The sequence below is a fragment of the Lagopus muta genome, chromosome 1, assembly GCF_023343835.1.
Source record: "Lagopus muta isolate bLagMut1 chromosome 1, bLagMut1 primary, whole genome shotgun sequence".
NCBI lineage: Eukaryota > Metazoa > Chordata > Aves > Galliformes > Phasianidae > Lagopus > Lagopus muta.
Genome location: NC_064433.1, coordinates 114377266 through 114395043, shown reverse-complemented (window position 1 = coordinate 114395043; position 17778 = coordinate 114377266). Strand labels below are relative to the sequence as shown.

General features: G+C 36.4%; 1 protein-coding gene across 19 annotated transcripts in view; it reads right to left on the bottom strand.

Annotated features, from left to right (window-relative positions):
• The window catches only part of DMD (dystrophin), a 1043969-nt gene that overhangs the window by 151980 nt on the left and 874211 nt on the right, over nucleotides 1–17778 (bottom strand). For all 19 annotated transcript variants that reach the window (XM_048931232.1, XM_048931479.1, XM_048931663.1 and 16 more), the window contains one exon: nucleotides 6436–6582. In XM_048931232.1, the coding sequence (XP_048787189.1) occupies nucleotides 6436–6582 (147 nt within the window). The remainder of the gene's footprint in view (nucleotides 1–6435; nucleotides 6583–17778) is intronic.

Genomic DNA, 17778 nt, shown 5'->3' with positions numbered 1-17778 from the left:
AATATCTGCAGTAATATAATACGTAATTGATATGGCAAAAAGACACAAAATGACTTAACAGAGGGAAAAAAAATTGGCTACCATAAACCTTTTGAATGAGAAATTTGTATATTTTTTTTCACTACCTTAGGACTTTAAATCTCTTTAAAAAATATTTTCTTTCTAAAAAATCAGAGCATTTCACAGAAAAGAATAAGCAAAAATGGGGAAAAAGAGGAGTACTTTTTGCATTCTCCCTCTTTAAAATCTTTCAACGGTACCTTGGCACCAGAGCCTGGAATCTAAGTGGTTTTATACTGCTTCCGCTCACATTTAGAGAGTGGGTCTTTACATGGCAGCTCTTAAACTCTGTGAAGGCTCTATCTGCCACAACCATGTTCCTTTGTAGATCCTCTTTAACCTTGCTTCAAACCAAGCAGGGCTGAGTGGACAGACTATCTGTGTCAGCAGAGTACATCCCCTCCAGGCTATGGAGCTCAACCACAGACTGTTAAGGCTCATCATCCCTCTGGTGTCAGCAGAAAGCTGACAACGAATCCTACCCTACCCGACACTACACAATCCTGTCCTGCTCTGTTCTGTTTGAAAATCTAACCGACGAATTATGAGCGCTGACAGTTGATAAGATTTTGGCAAGGAAAAGGAGCTGTGATATGGAAGTCAGGTTCGGAGAATGACATAATTGCAAGGTTCATTCTGGTTTTGTCCTTGTATGCTTTCACTGTTCTGACTGCTGCTAGCTTTGCGCACTTCCCAGCTTTTCACCCTGAATAAGCTCACACACTCTTATCTTAAAGCAAAACAAACCAAACCCCCCACACATTAATGTTCATATTAAGCAGCCTGAACATAGCTGAATGGAATCAAGTCACAACACCTAAAAGGGTGTTGAAAAAAAATGAGGCCGACTTCTCTTTATGCTGACAAAAAATGAAGCAGTCTATGCGATTTTTACATCTAAGGTAAACACAGAGCTTTAATTGTTCAAATGTAACGTCCACTTTCTGTGTCAAAGGAACTTTTACAGAAAAAAAATATTTTTGAGATGTTCAGAAATTATGGTTCACTAATATTGAAGAAAATATTCCCATCTTCAGTACAGTTACAATGGTGATTAGTGAATAAGTTAAAAAGCTAAATACTCAATCATTTCCTTATAACTACTTGACCAACAAGCAACAGAACTAGTGTATATTGGTTTTCAGTTAATACATTTTTTACAGTATCATAATCTCAGTTTTGCACAGTACCCTAAATATATTCTGGTGTGACTCATACAGATGTATGCTGCCAAACATAATCTATAACTGCTGACAGGTGGAAGTATATTGCATAAGTTTCATTTTGTAAGGAAATAAGACTAATGGGTATCAAATACTAAGCCCATTCTCTTCCTATTATTTAACCAACAACCAGATAAGCCAGAAATCTTACACAATATAGGACATATGCAAAGATTCTACAACAGGATAATAAATTAAGGCTGTCCATGTAAGACATTTTATTCAAATTCCTACATTTTATGTGCTTGTTTATTTTACTTACAAACCACGTATGTCAATGTTTGTTCATTTTTTTAATATCACATATAAAAACACATATGTACAGGAAAAAACATACCAAAAGAAATTTGAATATGGATATGAAAATATGAAATAGGGTAAATCATTGTGCATCTACTTGGTTCTTCAAAACAAACCTTGAAAGAGGACAAAATTTCAAAGTGAAGGAATCACAAAACTTTAAAATGGATGTATGTCCCGTAACAAAAACACCCTCTGTTTCAACAAACTGAAATTCATCACATAGAACATCACAACTTTGACCTTTTTTTAATTTCTTTTTCTTTTTTTTTCCAGTTGGCATGGCCTGTTGGTGATTATCATGCCTATTTATAATTTTAGACACATCCTTTCACTGACTGCTCTAAACATGCCACGAAGAACAATGACGATATCCTCCTGATTTATTAAGGAAGCTTTCCAGTTTCTGACACACATTGAATCCCAATACAGATAGCTATCCTTTCTCTACTTGTTAGCATATAAATAAATAAATAGGATCTATATGCGTATTTATGCAGACAAACATTAAACAAAACTGAGCCATCAGAAATGAAAAAAAACAACCATGGGTATATGACTTCTAAAGCCAAGCGGAATGGCCAATTAAATAGAGGCCATGAAAGAACCACGACAGCTGTGTGTTTGGCAGAAATTCCATTTGTCGTGGAATATACAAAACAACATTTTTACTTAAGAGTCTGATGGAAAAACTCAACTTCCCAAAAAGATCAAAATCTCCCTCTGCTGGGAAGAGGGAACCTGCAACTACTACAATAATAGTTTCAAATTTCAAGATTGAAAAGAACTATGATTGCAATGTCTTATTAGTCTAATTATAGATGAGCCTGAATTTTGGCCCCAGAAAATGTTGTCTCTTGCTTTCATCAACTATTTAAAATGACATTAATCAAAAGACAGTTAAAAACAGAGGAAAAGCACACAAATGAAAATCAGTTATTAAAATGAACAAATAAAATGAGAAGAAGAACTGCTAAGATGATAGAAACATAATGAACACAGAAATCTGAATCCTTATTATATGAAACTTTCATACATATGTGACTTTTTCTGTCTCTTGAAGAGGAAAAAATATCTGCCTTATTACTGTTGACTCATCTGCCACTCTATTTAACCACTTTTAATATAGCCTTAGTTTATACTTGCTGCTTTATCTGGAGTAAGTAGCTTTCCTTTTAATAATGTTAGATGCACAGAACAGTAGGGAAGATTTTCCATAGAAGCACATGACTACAACTTTCATGTATGAGATTCACATACAGTGACTGTCAAATTCAAAAAGTGAACTATAAATAACTAGAAGAGGGGTTTTGTTTGTTTCTTTTTCCTTTGGACAAAATGCTATGAGAATACCCTTAATCATATTCAAACCTTAATGACGTGATTAGATCTAAAGAATATCTTTTGAGACCATCACCATGCTAAACATACATATATTGGAACAGGCTGCCCAGGGAGGTCACGGAGTCAACACCCTTGGAAGTGTTCAAGAAATGTGCAGATGTTGCAGAGTGACATGGTCTGAAACAGTCACAGGCATGGGTTGATGGTTGGATTAGATGATTTTATTGGCCTTTCCAACTTTTATGATTCTACGATACATTCTATGATTCTGTGAAAATCTGGAAAACTTATTTCAACAGTGACAGTCATGAATGAACATTTCATTTATGGGTATATATGGTTGCTACTTTGCTTCTTTTTTGAGGATTTTTTTTTTGTTGGAGAAGGCATGGAAGAGAGATGAGAAAGAATCCTAAATTTAAACTCTGTTATAATAAGTCAGTGCTGCTTTCAACTTACATTTTGATGTAACTTGCTTGCCCTGGTGCCCATCCACCTGTCAAGTGAGGGGTGGGAACAGAATGACTCAATTGTTTGGAGATTCACTGGATCTGAATGAAGACTGGAAGGCACATATCATTAGTATTTGTTGGGACCTTTATATTTGGAGGCCAGCAGGACTCTGACACTGTCACAAATCCACATTTACTTCAGGAAAATAAGGATTTCCCTTTTTGCTTTTAAGAACATAAGTGGTTAGATTTAAAATAATCTTTCTCAGTAATTTGAAGCTAGGTTTCCTGTGACATACTGAGGAATTCTGTTTGTGTCAGAGATTTTGCCTACAAACCTCACTGCACCATCTTTGACCAGTGACCTCCTGGTCTGCCTTGAGGGGCAGCCTAGCAGCGAGCTTCAGCAGAGAGCTGAAGGCAGCTCTCCCTTTGTTGAGTGTGTAATAATCTCCAACAGAGACAATCTTGAAATTTAAAATTCTGCTTGCTTCACACTCACTTGTAGTTACACCCTCCTTAATGTACATTTTTTTCTAGGAATATTCCTGTATACGTTGACAAAAACAGAACACATAAAAGGGGAATGGATAGGAGGGGATGGAGAAGAATAAGGAAAGGGAGAGGGAGAGAGAGAAAAAAGTTGTAATAGAACTGAAAACCGGAAACACAAAATACAAACCTATCTTGGAAATAGAACAATTTTGTAGGACACACAAAAAATCATTTCTATCTTTGATTTCCTTATTGCAGGACCAAAATTTCAAATTTCTTTCATACATACTTAAGCCTGACCCTAAGACAGAAAATGTAACACTCTAAGAAGTGCCCTCATGAGTGACTGTCAGTGCAAACATCCACTAGACTTTATATACAGAAAACAAATGAGCTCTGTATCAGAAACTCTGTTCCTTTTTCAGGTAGAAAAAATAAATTATAGGAACATAGATCCTCTTCTTCCCAAGTGTCACATATTGGCCTTTTATACATGATAATCCTTCAAAATAGCCTACATTTTTTCCCCTCAAGATGTGTTTGGAGTTGTACTGGATTGTTTTCACCTTGCTATCCAATAGCTTCCAGAGTACATTTAAGTAAATATGAAAGAAGACAGTAAACTGCAAAACTCCAAATTACCACCAGTTCTATCAGCTCTAACATCCCACTCTGACATACTGTCTCCAAGGATCTAACTTCACAATGCTTCCTGCACTTGTTGGAGAAAGAGCATATTATCTATGAAATGTGTGTGAACAACTGGTTTCCAGCATATGTTTTAAAATAGTCTACAATGTCAAGTTGGCCCTCTGCCTAATGCTTTCATGAAAGATAACAACAAAATGCTTATATCAGACTTCCTCTCAGATTTGTTTGACTTTTTCACATACTATATGCTCTCACTCTGAAAAATCTTCCCATTTTCCCTTTTCCTAAAGGAAAATGAAGCATATTTCAGCAAACCACTGGAACTCAGTTATTTTGTTAGCTAAAAGAAGGTATTTCTCTATGAATTGGCGTATTGAGCTAATTAGCTGCTGTTTTTTGGAAATACAAGTAATTTTTTCACATATGTGGATAAAAATTAGAGGAACATTTATTTTATCTTCTAGATTTCTGTTCATTTGCTTCAATAATGTTACCTTAAGCCTACCCTGAGAATGTAAGATAAATCAGATACTGATGAGCAAAGATCAAGAATTATCTTTTACTTAACCTAGCACTCTCATGGCAAGCTGCTGATTTATGAAAAAAGTAGAAAAAAACAAAAATTCTGCTGTTAATATTTACATTGACTTCGATAAACTGGAGATGTCACAGAAATGCAAGATTCATTTTGGAGAAGAATAAGGAAATAATCTCTTTTTGACTATTAGACTTGGCAGTACCAATATCTTCTATTCATATGCAGGACAAATACACCATAAAAATTTAAGTAACACATGGATAAGTCACTTGAAAGATGTTATCACATGACATATTTTGCAGCAAGATTTTCTAAATATTAATATTAAAAGGTAAATAAACTTCTAAGTATTTTATCCATATGAAAATTCTAACTGTCTGAAAAACTGGCTTAACTGATTTTACTTCTGGATAAAAGAATCCAGAAATTAAGAGAATACATTAGCATGTTTCACAGAATCATAGAAGCACAGAATGGCTTGGGTTAGAAGTTACCACAAAGCCCACACTGCCCCAACCCCTACCATGGGCAGGGCTGCCCCCCACCAGCTCAGGCTGCCTATGGCCCCATCCAACCTGGCCTTGAGCACCTCTACAGATGGGGCACCACAGCTTCTCTGGGCAGCTGTGCCAGTGCCTCACTGCGCTCTGAGTAAAAAATTTCCTTCTAACATTAATCTACATATCCTATCTTTTAGTTTAAAACCATTCCCACTGTCCTTTCACTGTCAGACTGTGTAAAAAGCTGGTCCCTCTCCTGCTTTTAACTTCTATTCAAGTACTGGAAGGCCACAATGAGGTCTCCCCAGAGCCTTCTACAAGCTGAACAAGACCACTTCCCTTACCTTTTCTTCCTAAAAGAGGCGCTCCAGCCTCCGACCACTTTTGTGGCCCTCCTCTGGATCCACTCCACATTCCTTCTCTCCTGTAGCCTCAGACTTGGACACAGTACTCCAGATGGAGCCAAATGAGGGCTGAGCAGAGAGGGACAGTCCCCTTCCACTCCCTGTTGATCATCTCTCTTCTCATGCAGCCCAGGATATTGTTGATGTTCTAAGCTGCAAGAGCACACTCTTGGCCCATGATCAGCTTTTCATTGTCCATGACCCTCAAGTCCTTCTTCACAGAGCTGCTTTCAATGAGTCTGTACACATATGGGATTGCTCTGAGTGCAACAACTTGCATTTGGCCTTGCTTTTTTCACTTTTTTTTTTTTTTTTTATAGGAGTAGCCTTGCTGAAACTGCTTTTCCAATACTGACCTCTTTCCTCTTTCATTCCTTTGGTGACTGTTTAGTGCCCAGGGAGAAAACAACCACATAGAAGAAAAATAAATTAAATGCAGCATAAAGAAAGCAGTCACAGGAGACCTACCTGTAGCACTTTCCACCTTGTGTTCAGGTCCTCCAGACAGCTGAGAGTGTATGGGGAGAGCTGAATATCAGGGGGAGCGAACCGGTGAGCCAGCTCATTGACTTGATGCACTTTCTCTTTAAGGGGCACCATTTCTGCTCGATAAACCTGTACAAATTAAATACCATAAAAAAAGATAAGTGATAACTTCCAAAATGATGGGGTCTGCTACCAGCTGATTAACAAGGCAAAGGAGTTCCCTGTCAAGCTGAAAGGAAGGCATGTACCGACCTTCAGAGAGATAACAGTCATCTAATATACTTGCTATGAGCTCTAGGTCTAAAGGGTAGGGTCCAGCATTTCAGGAATTGGTAGCAATTTGGAGCCTTCACTATAATTTCTGGCTAGTTAAATTAAATCCCTAAGCAGAACACCCACCGGGCTGTGCACTGTAGGGCATGCTTCTCTCTGTCTCATTGTTTATATGTGCACAGCATGTGTTCCTCAGGATGGACAAATGCTGTTTAACATATGAAAGCAGAGGAAAAACACTTCTCAATTTGAGTGAATAAAAAAAGAAAAGAGATGCTAAAACCCTTGCAGACTTTTCTGCATTTATGATCTTATCTCGAGTATCTCATGCATTATGAAGAGAGCAACTCTTATCTAACATTACCAACACCCAATTGTATATAAATATAAAACGCTGTCAGAATAAATGGAAAGCACCTGCTGCAAAAATCAGTTCTGGCAATGCAATATATTCTAAGGCAGTTCCTGCATTAAGCCTTGTTCACTTGCTATTAATTTCTATGGCAAAAGGATCACACTTCATTGTTCAGGCAAATCACATAGGCTTAAGCCTAAAAACTGCTTGTTTTTGAGCATGTACTGAAGTATCTGGCAGATTTCAGACCAGTTATTTCAATCTGAAATGTTGATTTGCAAATACTAGTATCACCTAAGGTTGACACAAATGACTATGTAAATCAACCATTATACCGAATTAAGGTGAAACAGAAGATCTGTCACGATTAGTCAACATCTTTTAGTGACTATACCTTACTTTACAAAGAGTGAATGCTTATGTACAGAGGTAAGACATAAGAAAACAAAAGGAAATCACAGAAATCACAGAAATATACGGAAAAACCTGTCCCCTCCCCTATTTGAGAAGTTATTTCCTTTTTAATTACTTTTTATTTTTTCTGCTGTATACTGATTTTTGCAGTGATATGCTAATTTTTCAACATAAAAAAATGAAAAAGCTTTTTCATCATCTCTAAAATTTACATTATGCATTCTATTGCTGTTCTGCCTGAGTTTTTACTAGCACTTTCATTAGTTATACAAATCAAAATGTAAGAAACAACAAGTGAATGTTAGTCAATGCAAATAATCTTACCATTTAAAACTGAAGACAGAAAATAAAAAATCCATACAAAGATTCAGCATGTGATATTGTCTGATTAAAAAAATCAACGACTGTAGTAATACACTAAACAAACCTTCCTGTGGACAAACAGTTCACCAGCCAACATACACGATTCTCAAGCTTGGTTTTTATTTCTGTGTTAGAGACTGAAATTTACTAGGAATTCTTTTTAGAAAAAGAAAGAAATAGTAATCATTTTTGTATCTCGTATAGTACTTTTCAGCTATAGAGGCAGTAATTTGGAATTTCTAGTTGATTCTGATTTTCATCAATATGATTGAAATGCTTTACCGTAATATTTATATTTTTAATATTTGGTTTGCATAGTGTAGGACTGATTAACTTTTCTATTATTCTTTTCCTTCTACACAAAGAAAACTAAAACCACCACAGGTTTATAGCAGAAAAAAATTGCAGAACTATAGAGTTGGCAATTTAAAAACAAATATACATGGTGAGTCATGTTCCACTATCACAAGGAGAGACCTATTCGAACCTATTTTGAATTAAATAGCTCAGGGTGTAAATGAATTCTCAGTGTGAACAGCAAAAGGAAAAACAGCCCCAAATTATTTTCATTATGACTGTCCTTATGCAAGGAAGAATTTCAATGGTATGAGATGCTGTAGGTGGTAGATTGGATTTTAAATGATCCATACTGTTCTGTTAGAAAATATTTTAAAATGCTTTGGAAAATTAGCAAGAACTGTAGAAGATACAGCACAGATACCAGCCAAATACCACAAGTCTAGAACCTAACAGTGGCCATAATCAGTCAGTAGACAAGGTCAGCTCACTCAGTCCTATCTCTGAGAGCACCTGGGGGCTGCTCTGAAAGTAATGCCTCCCACAATGCCAGAGGCAGATGTTGATGGTGTGTCAGTAGAGGTTGAACCTTCCCACCAATATTCCATTACATTTTCTTGCCATGTGACAGATGGCAGCAGAGGGAGTCTGGCACATTGTCATTTGCCATGGAAGTGCACATGAAGCAAAGGTATGTTATTCAATTCCTCCACAGAAGAAATCTCAGCCATTGACAATCATTGCCATTTGCTGAACATTTATGGATACCAAACACTGGATGTGAGCACAATGGATGTGAGCACAGTGAGGTGGTGGGTGGTGCATTTCAGCAGTGGTGACAGTGGGTCACCTCCATTGGTCCAGATTTTTACAAGCACAGCATGCAGGCTCTTGTTCATTACTGGTGAAAAGGCATAGCTCCTGGTGGCTATTATGTTGAAAAACAATGTTTTGTAGCTGGGAATTTGCTTTATAGTTATTGTGCTCTTTGTACCTGCTGTAATTTACATGGAAATAAATGGGAGGCATTACTTTTGGAGCAACCTTTGCATATTTACTTGGGGAAGAAGGATTGGCAAGAGAAAGCATAAGCTTCTCTGCTCCTTGTTCTGCTCAATTTATGCTCAAAGATACTGGAGCCAGAAGTTCTATTTGTTTGTCAATCAGATCTTGATGGATTTCTCTTACATTATCTATTTGATTTTTGAACATAAAATATAAGCATCCAAAATAGTCTATAAGCTCAAACTTTAGGTTGAAGAACCACCTTCTGCTTTTTTTTCAACCTATTACTTAATATTTTTCTTCACTCACTATATAGTCCCCTTATACTCAGTAGCAAACTAAAACAGGTGTTGAACGAAAGGCAAGCTTTTGCGATCAGACAGCATGAATCACATTCTAAATTGCAGTGACTAAGCTGAGATTTTCATAAACTATACTGGGAGACCAGACTGCTAGCTCATACATAGGCGCCTACCTGGCAGATACAAAATAACACAAGACATATCACATTCCTGATCTATTTATTCTGGTTTTGTGCAGGAGGTTTCCATACTTTTGGTTCACTATGCTTTTTTTAAGTGGTGGACTGGATCACTGCCTGCAATCTACAGAGTCTTATATCATAGTATAATGATATTTTCTGCTTTACCAAGAATTCCTAGCAATTGATTTGGCATTCTGAACAGTGCTGGGTATTGAAGCGATGTCTTCAGAGAACCAGGGCTTACAATTTCAAGATCTCTCTCATGAGTGCTTAAAGGAACGTTTAAAAGAACTAAATAAGAACTGTGCATATAAAGTTGGGATTCCTTTCCTTCACGCATTGCTTGACATTTATCAACACTGATGTTCACTGCAGCCACTTCACTGCCAGTCAATACTTAGGAGTTTTCTATAGCTGTTTGCAAATCATCCTTACCTAAAGGACTTTAAGTAGGTTTGTATCATCAACAAGATGTGTCACTGCATCATCCATTCTCTTTACAGCTCCTTTACATGCATATTGGACAGAGTAATCCTTCCTGAGCACAAACACTTTCATCAGGCAAATGAACTGCTCACCTATGACTTTTATTTTCCACCTTTAACAGGAAATAAGTAACCCACATCAAGACTTTCACCCCTACCCCACAGAACCTAGATTCTTTGATGACATTTTAAAAATCTTTTGGAAACCTGAAAGGCCAACACCCCTTTGTTGATATGCTCTCTGTTTCCTTCTCAGCACACCTACTTTTATGAAAGCTATGTTGTCTCTTCTACAATATGCTTTTTCCCAGATGCCCTGGTCTGCAGGCCTATAGACCTGACTAGATGCTTTATTTAGAAACTTTAATCAAATTTGCTACTTTCCATTCCTCAAAATAAAATTGCTTTAAGCAAGAAAATACTATTAGTAATTACAGTTATTTCATTCTTTTATTTCTTTAGTACTCTTGACCAGATAGGTATCTGGTTCTGGTGATGTGGCCATCTCAAACTTAACATTTGTTCTATGGATCCTTTTTCTTCAAATATCTTTCTTTATGTACTCTTTATATATTCTGTTAGCCCTCCTACCTTTCTAGGTCTTCTACAAGTTCATTTAGAAGGCATGGATTTGTTTTCAGCTTCCATTGCAGTGTCTCCACGCTGCCTTCAAATTTTACTCTTTTTAATTTCTTTTAAGCTTGTTTCATCTGCATGTAGTTCCTATTCTGAAAACTGAAAATCACTGTGGTAGATGGTTGATCGTTTTAATTTTGCTTTGTTTTAGTCCTACAGACATGCTGATTATTAGTTCATAACAATCCTTATTATGAAAGCAATTTGTTTGCTATGTTTGCTCCCAATTTGTGGCCACCTTGAGAATTTACTCCATGAAGAAGCAATTTTTGACACTTAAAAGGGGTCTACAAAGCATGCCCTATCATGGCATTTATTATAATTACTTTTCTTGCAATCTCTTACCAGTTATTATCTCAGTTTCATATTTTCTATCTGGGGCTGGAATTTCAAATCCCAAATGATTTTAGGTGATTTGTTGATATAATCAATTCACCTAAGTGCTAACTTTCTTAAAAACAGCATTATGCCATTTATAGCAGATATCTACTCTTTCTTATCTTTGTAATTTGTAACTTGGATGTTACAGAGTTTCCTATTTACTTGTTTCCATTCACGTTCTGATCACTGCACATTGTATTTCTGTTTCAAACCAAATTTTTTCACTCTCCCATCTTAGCTCTTTCTCTCTGGTGTTTTTAACCCCAGATGATTACAATGAGTGATATGCTTTCCATGCTTATGTATCTCTTGAAGCCTTTTACAGACCTTTTTAGAACTTAAGAGCCAGCAGATTTGTTTCTTACTTATTTGAGATTATGCAGAGTAGCCCCTTTTCCTCATTATTTGCAGGTAATTTTTTGTGCACATTGCATTGCTTATGCTGTGAATATCCTGTTGAAAAGAAGTAAAAGTCACCAGACAGCACACTTTCTAGAACAGCAACTCTACAAACAAAGATTTGGTGGTTTGCTGAAATATAATTTTGTTTTATTTTAAACGTCCTTCCATCCATACTTGCCATACATGTCATACTGTTCTTTTGTGAGATTTTTGTTTGTTTCCCATTCTATTTCCATTTTAGTGGTCCCTAACATACAGAAAAGCACTGACTTCCTCTTCAGAAGCTGCTGAATGTTCAGAAGGGAGCTAAAGATAGAAAAGTCTACATCTTTACATTTAAAGACCACATCAATTAGAGATGTCTTTTGTCAGGACCAAGTAAAATATATGTTTTTGTTTAGAATTCATAAATTGGTTCCTTGAAACTATGAAAGGACATTCATGCATCATTTGAGTAGCAGAGGAAATATACAGTGAACGAGCTCATTTCAATCACAATAGAGATATCACATTCCTTGCTAGCATCAGGGAGTTCCCATCACAGAAATCAAAACTGAAAATTCAGAAAGGAATATTGATTATACAGTGCACGTTTTCAATTTTTTTAACCTCTTTCTCCCTCAGCCACATGTGCAACAGCTGATAACAAGCCAAACACGGAAGTCATGAATCCAACCAAAATTAAATCAGGAGCCTGTAACTTCTGGCCCCCTGGAGTTAAGGGAATAGTGTGACTAATTTCCTCTGTGCCACTTGGAAAATACACCCCGAAGAGGAATGTTATTCCCAGAACAAGACTCATTCCTCACACAAATAGAAAAACTGAAGTAAAATGTAAGCTGGATTTCATTTATTTTTTGCTACTATAAATTGGTAATGCTTCATTAATTTTTTTTTCTCTTACTGAACTGTTTCCTACTGATCTCAACGGCTATCATATAAGCTTGAATGTGGTCCAGAAAAGAGAACGTCAGTGCCTTGTCAGAACAGACTGCAACTAAGCTGCTGTATTGCAAGCAAGAAATCATCCTTGCTCAACATTCACCATATATATAAAAGGAACACAACAGCATGTACAAACTAACTCATATTCTCAGTAGCACTTAGTTTAGCTGCATTTGTTTTAAAAATTATACTCAGTAAACAGAGACCATCTAATAATTACTTACTTGCAATCATTGTACAGTCGTTCAATAATCGCAGAGTTGAAACAAGTAATTGAGATTTTAAACTATGATTTTCAAATCTAGCCACTATTCTTACAGTTTCCTACTTATCTGAAATATTTATGGGAATAGATTTACTTTTTTTGTTGTTACTTTTGCCTATTGAAGGGCCTTAACAACACTTCAACTTATGTTTAGGAAAATCTCTGTGAGACATGTACACATTTATGCAGGTTTGCTCTGAGCACAACAGGGGAAGTCAGAAACAATCCTGAGGACAGTTCCTCCTGGTACATGCAAGACTTAAGAAGACAATATACCCTTTCACTGAGTTTCTCTATGAGTTCACTCATACAGAAGTGTGTCCCATTAGCACTAGTCTGTGCTAATCCTCAGTTTTCTGTGTTTCTGTGATTCTGTGATTTTCATAACCAGGAGAGAAGATGGAGAAGGTTATCTGGCAATGTGCTGAACATATGGGATGTCTTAGGGAGAGAAGTTCTCAGGTGTCAAATACACGTGTGGTCTATGGGGGTTTTACACCAGCTGCAGCTAAATCAGAGCAGCATAGTGAGGTGAAGTCCTCTTATACCTCACTCACAGCAGGTTCCAGCACTGACATTTTTCTCCCTTAGCTCCATTACGGTTCAAGCAAAGAAATATCCATGTAGCAGAATACATTTTCTGGCTTGTATTTAAAGCATTTAAAGGTGGAACAACTCTCACATCATACCTGCGACAGTTGAACAGTTTTGTGTTTGTTTTTTTTTTTTTTTATTTAAAAATGAATCAGCTTCCTTTCTGATAGGTTTAGTGTATACTGATTCAAATTTTAATGAAACCTGAGATTGTCAGCTGCTGGTCCAATTTGCTGCACTTAGCTTCCTTTTAAATTCACATTGTATTTTTATTTGATTCTAGCACTCCTGGGGACCCACACTGTTGAAACAAAATGGATTTTGGCTGATTTGATTTTCCATATATTGTTGTTATAAACCGAGAAGTGACCAAGCAAAAACGCACCAGAGAAAAATATAAATGCTTTTCAGGGATAAAAACAATTGAAATAAAACACAGAAGGGGAGAAAGAAAATCAAATGCCCTTTAGTAAGAATATGAAAATTTGAATATAATAAATAAATAACAAATATTGTATATTGATTTTCTAAATTTTTAAAATGAAAAAGCCAGAGGAGATTCAGAATAATATCAAGAAAGATCTCTTTACTGTGAGAGTGAAAAGGAAAACACTGGAAAAAGCTTCCTGGCAAAGTGGTTGGTGCACTATTTGTCAGTGCTCAGAAAGCATCTGGTCAAAGCCCTCAATAGTATACTTTAGTTTAGCCCCAAAGTGGTCACACAGTTGGACTTGTTGATCTTTCTCAACTGTAGAGAATCCACTTTAGCAGGGAGTTGGTCTTGATGATCACCAGAGGTCCCTTCCTACCCCTACAGTTCTGTGATTCTATGATCTTTGAAGGTCACTTCCAGCTGTATTTTTCAGCTAGTTTATTATATGATCAGTATATCTAATTTAATAAAAAGAAATATATATGTATAGATCTATCAAGAAACACATGTTCCTTTGTAAAGATCAGGGCTGCTACAAACTCTTATCTTTTAATCAACAGCTGATATGCAGTTTTGCAACCCTCAAACAGAGACAATCTGTGGTTAGGACTAGTCATTTATTCTGAAACACTGTTTTCCACCATGGAGAGTGAAAGTAAATAAGCAAGTTTAGCTAATAATTTGTGCTGTTAAAACTATAGCCATGACATGGCAAAGTGTCTGTTAACAGTTCTGCTCCATTTTTTCACATAATCGAAGCCAGTCATGCTGTAACTCTGTGACCAAGAAGCCAATATGGCAATCATGAGATGGAGTGCCTAGGAAATGTGAGAAGCCTGAAGCATTTCCAAGTGTAATCTGAAAGTCTAGGACACGCTGCATGGAGAACACTGCAAAGATGTAGGAATTTTTACGAGGGATTTTTTTCCTACAGTATGATTTCATTCAGCATCATTAACACTAAAATCACTTGAAAAGCTGTATATGCTCAGGTCCGTGAGGTTCAGTCAAACACACTTTTAAACTGTTAATAACACTTTATCAGCCTTTACTAGTTTACTGGCAAACAATGTATGAGTATATTAATCATAAACAAACATAGAGGGTTGAATAACCCATGTTCCTTACCTAAAGCTCTTTCAGGCAACAGAGGCTCATAGGAATTATCTTTGCCCTGACAAAACAGCTACTACAAAGTAAATCCCTATTGTGCTGTAAGGCAGCATGCTATTTTAAAGGTAAATACAGTATTTAAGAGACAGAAAAAAAGAAAAAGAAAAAAGAGAAAGCAGCTTATAACAGGTTACAACAGTTGTATTATGATTTTACAAACCACCTCCAGCTTCTAGACATCAGTAGGCAGGCCTTGTACTGCAAAGCTCAGGAAGAAAAACGTGGCTTTCTGGCACGGCCATAGAATAGCCAGTTTAGACACTACTATGACACAGACTGTATTCTTACACACAACTAACATTAAAACAATTCACATGAGAAGCTTCAAATCCTCTTCCCCTCTTCTCTAATAAAAAGTATATATAGACTACTTTTAATAAGGGGAACAAAGCGTTTCACACAGCTTATTGCCAAACCATGTTATTAGAAGTCCATTCAATCTTTAACCTCCATAAGAGTGCAGATCAGACAGAATGAAATGCTTTGGTGAAAGCTATATTTTCCATTTCTTGAATTAATGTTGTAACTTGGTGAAAGTCCAAGTCAAAATGTTGAAGTGGAAATTCCTGGAATTCTTTATTCTAATGAGAACATCTTCAATAGTACCTCAGAAGGGAATTAAATTCTAAAGCTAGATTTTAGTAGAGTGTAAGCTAGAATAATTTACTTTTTAGGCTAATGTAGGAAGAAAGAATGCTTAAATAAAATGCTAAGAAAGACAAAGAAAGAAAAGAAATAGTTCCAAGAGTTTAAAGCAGCAGCTTCCTGGACATTCAGGCTGAAACCCTTTTGGATGGGAGGCTGCATTGCCACATCTGCAGGGAGAACAGTGGCTCCAGCTGAAGCTGATGAAAATTGTCATTCTTAATCCTCCAGACAATTTAACTGTACTAAAATAAAACAATTTGCAGGTAAAAGCCTAAGAGAATAAAAATAATTTGAGCTGCATTGCTGTCTGGACAAATTAGTTTCACTGATTCAATTGCCATATTTGTAAATTGGGGATAATACTACTTGTATTACAGTCCCAGAAAGAAGCTGAGAAGATTAACTCACACTAGCTGGAACATGAGAAGCACTGTAGGAGCACTAAGTAGCAATTATCAGGGCTTATTATGGGTTAACCTTGGTTGAAAAAACGAAATAAAATTCTATTAGGCTTTAAATACATAAACATTAAAATGAGAAAATTACAGTGCTGCATGTCACTGATAAACATTCCAGGCAATCTAACATTCATTGTATTCTCTACTTCAAGCAGTGCCTAAATTTCTACTGTGTACCAGTGTATGAGCTTGATAAATTGATTTTATTCTGCTCATTGATTTACCAATGTCATAGTAAAATTATCATTACAGAATCTGGATACTTGGTAGGTACAACACCTTAGTACATCCTTATCGTCCACAGTTGTGATGGGAATAGGATAACTAATGCTTTCAAGCAAAGATTTCCACCAAGTGAACATTGCTCTGTTTAGAAACATTGCTGCAGACCTCTTCAGGGAAAAAAAAAATAATCCTCCTCACAGAAAGCAGACAGCATTAAATTGCACTTCTAGCGTTCCTTACTCCTGTATTTTCCTCACGTTTCTCACAGAGCTTGGCTCTGGTTATATTCATTCTAGAATGTTCTTTTCTCTACTTGGAAATTTGTCCACAGCAGATGAAATGCAGTTGATCAGTAGGACACAGGAGATCTGTTACACTTGCTGCTTGAAGATACCTTTGCTCCCTTTACCCACCCACTTCCCTGAGCCACACTGAGTTAGGGGAGCCTAAATAAAATGGTTCTTCAGTAGAAAGAAAATAATGTTACTGATATTGTAACTTTTTCCCCCCTCTTTGGTCAGTGTTTACATTTCCAAGCTGTAGGGGAAAAAAAAACAAAACACAAAACAACAAAAACAAACCAAAACAAAACAAAAAGGCTTTGGAATAGAATCACAGAGCATACCCAATTTAATGTCAAGTCCAGAAATGTTAATACTTGATTATCAGATCAGTGGCTGTATGTGCTGTGCTTATATGGCAGATGGGATAAAATAAAACGCTCTGATAAACGCAAGAGGTCCTGCGTATGTTATCTGTGCCACTTTGGGTTTGGAACATCAGTGCTTAATTCTACTTCTAAAAGATCAAGTCCCATTCTTATTCTGATAAACTGATAAAGAGCAATCTCTTAAAAATGTTCTGGTCTGACCTCGATTCTGAACTTGAGAGGCATAAAAAGGCAGACAAGTCTTTATACATGTATTAGTCACTTCTCTCAGCAGGCTATCAGGAATCGAGATCAGAGATTACCAACACTTAAAAAGTCAAATTCTGCCTGCAGATGTGGACGTTGAGCTCCCAGTGAAATCAGTAGGGAGAGTTCATGCGAGGCAAAATTTGAGACTAAACGAAAACTGTTGTGCTAATAATAGCTTGTTCTACCAAAGTAGGCTGCAGGTAGAAAAAGATTTCTGTTTTTTTACCAGTGGCCTTTTTGCTTCTTTAGAGCTCAGGATCTTTTCTACAGTTAACATCAAGGAAAAAGTTTACATTATTTAGCCCAAGGGCCCTAAGTCAAAGAGAAGTTGTTTCTATTAACAACTTCACTGACTGATGCACTGATGCACATTAATTTTGGAGCATGTATTTTATCCAAAATATTATTTACTTTGGTCTAATAATACTTCCCTTTCATATAAGAAAATTCATATTTTCCATACAAAAAGCTACATATTAAGATACCTCTTACAAGCTAATACAAGAAAAAGCCATTCAAAAAAGAAGATACTTTTCATTAGGATACAACACATGGAAATATCAGTAAGAT